At 48.1% G+C, this 5,565-nt stretch overlaps 1 protein-coding gene across 1 annotated transcript in view; it reads left to right on the top strand.

The window, feature by feature from the left end:
• Window positions 1-5,565, top strand: part of LAMB1 (laminin, beta 1) — a gene marked incomplete at both ends in the record, with an annotated part of 19,522 nt that overhangs the window by 12,472 nt on the left and 1,485 nt on the right. The window contains 7 exons of the mRNA XM_009709531.1: window positions 433-568; window positions 2,650-2,808; window positions 3,630-3,757; window positions 4,206-4,329; window positions 4,857-5,061; window positions 5,221-5,364; window positions 5,461-5,562. Coding sequence (XP_009707833.1) covers window positions 433-568; window positions 2,650-2,808; window positions 3,630-3,757; window positions 4,206-4,329; window positions 4,857-5,061; window positions 5,221-5,364; window positions 5,461-5,562 — 998 coding nt within the window. The remainder of the gene's footprint in view (window positions 1-432; window positions 569-2,649; window positions 2,809-3,629; window positions 3,758-4,205; window positions 4,330-4,856; window positions 5,062-5,220; window positions 5,365-5,460; window positions 5,563-5,565) is intronic.

Below are 5,565 nucleotides of genomic sequence, written 5' to 3'. Positions count from 1 at the left end.
GGCTTGCAGGACAGACGTGCCTCTTGGCTACGTCTGTGGTAGCAAGTGAAGCTCTCCCGGGACTGCTGTCTGACCCCAGGGAACCACCTCCATCCATAGCATGAAATCCTCTCGCCATCCAAACAAAGGAAACCACACGCAAACTGCCTACTGGAAATGGTCCCTGGCCCGTGCTTGCTCCTAGCCTGAGCCTAGGAGTTGTTTGGGAGAATGATAGTTGGGTTGAGCCCAGACTGTGCCTGGGACCATGCTGCCATTTTAGCAGTGCAGATGGTCCAGCTGCAGAGCCCGAGAACATCTTGTGTCTAGGCACAGCTCTGTCCAGAAGTCCTGCTTCTCCCATGTCACTTAAAATGGCAAAGTGGAAGATAGCTTTAGCACAGTCTCAGTGTAGCCAAGTTGTGTTGTAACTTCATTGCTTTTCCTTTTTAGCTGCTCGAGTCAATCTGGCCAATGTGAATGCCGGCCCCACATGTTTGGACGTCAGTGCAACCAGGTGGAGCCTGGCTATTACTTCATTTCACTCGATCATTACGTCTACGAGGCGGAGGAAGCCAACTTGGGTCCCGTGAGTAGCAGTTTTAGTCGGCTGGTGTGTCTGGACAGCTGTGGGGAAGTTGTTTCAGCATTTGGGTGTTGGAAGCATCTCTTTTATGCCCTGAGTGTTTTGCAATTAAAACGTGGAAAACACAAAACTGAATTGTGTCAGAAAACCGTCAACCTGTAGCTCTTCAATCTTAGTATCAATAAATAATGTAGTCATTTGGGGGGGGGAAACTGCCATTTTTCTTTTTAAACCTGTTTCTTTGATCATGACTGTACAGTTAGCTTCCTGTCAGCATCCCTCTCTGTACCCCACTGCAGAGGCCCCCACCGCACCCAGTTCTCCTTCCCCTCTTATCTCAGGAACGGTGGGACACCAATGCTGCCCCTTCTCTTTGGTGCCACTGAAACCGGGAGGGAACAAAACACGCATTTAAGCACATCGCCACAGCTTTTAGAGTTTCTGTACATCAGTAGCTTTTTCCTTATTAATGACTAAAACCAGACCTGATTGTGCAAAAAACTGGCTTTGTAAGTGAGGCTGCCTATAGCTTGTGTTGCCCACTGGCATGGTACATCAGGGTCCCTGGCTCTTTCTGTTCATCACTGCACAGCCTTACCTTTAATTCATTAAGAGCAGCTAGGTGATTACACCAATTATTTTTACCTCCAGCAAGGAGTCAGGGAGATGAGGTAATTGTTTCTCTAAAGCAGCAGATCCTTGTCTGCCTGCAATTGGGGCGCTGATTTATTTATTTCAGGCAAAACGCAGCCACCTTACGTTTCGGCGAAGGCAGAGGATTTTTGCTCTTAGATAACTGCAGACAGGGAAGGTGGTGTAGAGCAGAAGCTGGACCACAGCGGAGGGCATGTGAGCTGGCCCAGGGGTTTTGGTGCATTTGTGTCTTCCCGACTGGAGAGGTGGTACCCGAGGCCTCGCTGAGGCTCAGGGATGGAGGAGCCCGGCGTGCAAACCCACCTCGCCAAGCAGAGCAAGGGGATGTGCAGCTGGTTTGCCTTTTGAAACCTTCAGAACAAACCATTTTTAAAAATGCCAGCATTGAAAATCTTTCTCACAAATCTGGTGGCAGAATACAACTCCAAATTCCCAGGTAGGGGCCCAGCACAAGACAAAATGAAGTGGCACAGAGTTGCAGGGATTTGCAGGCGGTGCCAAGCCCCCCTGCTCCCCTTGTTCACGTCCCGCCTGCCATCCTTTCTGGGGAGCTCCGACCCTTTGTGCAAAGCCAAGGGGTAATAACTTAGAGCCAGGCTTTCTTCAAAGAATGTGAGAATACATGAGGGGACATCCTGAAGTGATATATACAGAGAGAGACATTTCCTTACCTTTTATCTCTTTCTACTGAAGCAGCTTCCTTAGAAATGCACAGGATGTTGTTCTATGGAGAGGACTATTCATGGACAGAGATATATTTGAAATGGGAAGTTTCAGCACCACACGTTTCCATTTTCTGTTGCCTTTTTCCTCTTCTTTGCTTTATATAAAGAGTAGCAGATGAAAACCTGGCACCTCAGATTGGAAGGAGTGACCACATATTGATTTGGCTATTAAATATCGATCGATGATTAGGATCTCTTATTTAGTGACACCCTACTCATGAAGGCCGTGATCTGCTTTTCAAATGTTATCCTGAGCAGTGATTTGGTTTGGAGCAGCCCAGCGTAGTCAGGAAGCAATTAGCACTCAGCTTGGGCAGTAAATAGAGCAGTTATGTGCGGCTGCAGTAAACCCTGCTGCTACAAGTATGATGCGAAAGTCCTTATGGGGACTGAGATGTCGTAGCTGGTGGATTAGTTACTCGCAGAAAGTTTTTTAATTTAATTTTCTACCATAATAGAGAAACGGATGAAGAGTTGTGCAGTGTTTTTTATTTTATCTTTCTTGCTTTTTGTATATTGTTAAGCGGAAGGGCAACAGTGTGCACACGTATGGGTTTAAAAGAGAATTCATGTTCTCTGGGATGCGAATGATGGATGCTGCAATCCAAAAGTGATCCATCAGCAGAGCTCATCACTTCACATACTCCCATGGGGCTTGCAAATTTAATGCATCGGTATTAAAATCTCTGTTCCCTGTTTTTGTAGGGAGTAAACATAATAGAACGCCAGTACACACCGGACCGCACACCATCATGGACAGGCATAGGATTTGTAAGAGTCCCTGAGGGGGCGTACCTGGAATTCTACATCGACAACATCCCCTACTCCATGGAGTACGATATTGTGGTCCGCTATGAGCCGCAGGTGGGTCTGTGAGTATGGGCATTGCTGCCTCCCGGCAGGCACCGGCTGTGCTGATGCACGACTGACAGGAGCCCAGGAGTCATCAGGACTCAAAGACAAGGATGGACACTCAGTTAAATGTCTGAGATGTGTGAAAATCCAAGATGATGTTGACTATTACTATTATTATTTGCTTTACAGTTTCTTGCATTGTGTTGTTTCAGCATCTGTTTAATGAACAAATTAAAAAGTGACAGGTCCCATCAGAACAGATTAGAATACAAATTTGGCATCAGCCAGACGGCCTTCTAATGGGTGGAAACGCTGTTATACATCTTAGGAGTCAAATTGCCTGTCTTGGATGTTGAATGCCTGCAGCCAAGAGTTTGCAAGCAGTCGGTTTTGACTGTGGATAATTCGCAGGGTGAGGGGAAAGAAAGAGAAGAATCCCCACAGCTCCTTACCTAGAGCTTGGCAGCAATTGACTGCAGTGAAATACTCGGGTGCAGTACCCAGAGGTGGGGGGGGAGGAGGTCGCCAAACCCCCTGCTGATGCCATGCTGTGGTTGGGGCTACTGACCACCTACACCTAGTCGTGTTTCTTTGGGAGGGAGGGAGAGAGGCCGTCATGCTGGAGGACGCCCAGAGGCACTTACCTTGTCTTGTCTCAGCCCAAACCTGCAGGCGGTGGATACCCCATTGATGCTGGAGCTGCAGCCCCATCCTTCCTGAAGCACAGTGACCACCCTGTCTGTGTGCACACTTTGCCTGGCCTGAGCTCTGGATGATTCCGGGAGCTTATGGCCGTTGCTTGATGCTGATCAGCCTTTTTTTCCCCCCAGTTGCCGGATCAGTGGGAAAAAGCTGTGATCAGCGTCTCGCGCCCAGGCAAGATTCCCACGGGTAGCCGGTGTGGCAATACAGTTCCTGATGATGACAATCAGGTCGTCTCACTGTCACCCGGCTCCAGGTCAGTATAACTGGGGGGTCCAAAAGGAGAAAAAAAAAAAAAATCTAAAAAATTGAAACAGAGTAATGTCTCGTTTTCAGTTTTCCGTGACCTCTGTAAAAATGGATGAAATTTAATTTTCAGTGGGTTATAAAAACACATTTAGCGTTGTATCTGTAGCCTCAAAGCTTTTAAGTTTATTCTCATTTTCTGATTTGTTTTGTTCACTGAGTAAAGAGGGGAGGAAGTGTTTGCACAGCCTGTGAGCGAACATCGGTGTGACTACCTTGCCGATCGGCTTTTCTGATTCTGAATTACACAAGCCTCCTAACCACCTCTTTCACATCGTACCTTTTGTTCTGCCCGGTCTTGGCTGCTTTCCGTTATCTCAATTGCTTTATAGAGCCACCTGAAGCGCTTTACAGTGCTGGACGTTTAAAGTAACAATTGTTTCCTGTTCCCAATCCAGATACGTTGTTCTCCCGCGGCCCGTCTGCTTTGAAAAGGGGCTGAATTACACCATCCGCCTGGAGCTGCCCCAGTACTCCTCGGTGGATACGGAGACGGAGAGCCCGTACACGCTCATTGACTCTGTGAGCAGAAACTATTTGGGGGATGCTCTGGAGTAAAGGTGTATTTAAAAGGCTGAAAGTTTGCATCTCCTCTGGCATGCGCCTGTGTAAATCCAAAATAGTATTTCACAACATTGTTGCTTACAGCTGAAGCCAGATTTTAACTGAAAAATGTAAAGCAGCATAGGTTTTTTCCATCTCAAAGTACGTGGGTTGTTTTTCTGCTAAGAGGCTTTTGCGGTATTTTCAGGACTGCAGCTAGTTCCACAGACCTGTAGTTTCTTTGCGGAGGCTAATGGGTGCCATGTATGTCATGAATGTCAATGTCAACCTTTTTCTTTTGAATGGATAGAATTTGGTAAATTTGGTAGATACCAGAACTATTCCACCAAAAACTAGAGAAATATCGTCATTTCCCTTCTGAATCTGTCTGTTTGCTTTTTGGCTAAACAAGGATGATAGGAAGCAAGATAATACTGAATTTTCACAATTTTGGTGGAGGCTATTTATAAATAGTGACACTTCATCATTGTAAAATTGTTTTGTAGCTTGTTCTCATGCCGTACTGCAAATCGCTGGACATATTCACAGTGGGAGGCTCAGGCGAAGATGTAGTCACAAACAGCGCTTGGGAAACTTTCCAAAGATACCGGTGTCTGGAAAACAGCAGGAGTGTTGTGAAGACCCCCATGACAGACGTCTGCAAGAACATCATATTCAGCATTTCTGCGCTATTACATGAGACTGCATTATGTACGTAACCATCTACTTGTAGGGCAAACAGCACCTGGAAGCTGGATGGAGCTTGCAGGCAGAGCGGTTTGCACGGGGCAGGTGTGTGCATGGGACAAGGCAGGTGGTTCATGCCCTGCGCCATGGTGCTCACTCCCTCTGATGCTTTTCTACACTCAGCCTGCCAGTGTGACCCCCAGGGCTCCCTGAGCTCGGTGTGCGACCCCAGTGGAGGACAGTGCCAGTGTCGTCCCAACGTTGTCGGAAGACAGTGTGACAGATGCGCCCCTGGCACCTTTGGGTTTGGGCCGAGCGGATGCCGACGTACGTTAAACCCTCAGCTCTGGGCTGTGCTGTGGTCGGGGCCCTGCGTTTAGAGCTTTCCGTGGAAACGCAGCCCCTCTCCCCCTCTCCTTGCAGCGTGCGAGTGCCACGTCCGAGGCTCTTACAACGCCTTCTGCGACGCGGAGACGGGCCAGTGCCACTGCTTCCCCGGGGTGTACGGGGGGCAGTGTGACCGCTGCC

This window comes from Cariama cristata, unplaced genomic scaffold, assembly GCF_000690535.1.
Source record: "Cariama cristata isolate BGI_N322 unplaced genomic scaffold, ASM69053v1 scaffold21591, whole genome shotgun sequence".
Lineage (NCBI taxonomy): Eukaryota > Metazoa > Chordata > Aves > Cariamiformes > Cariamidae > Cariama > Cariama cristata.
This window is presented reverse-complemented; position numbering and strand designations above follow the sequence as displayed.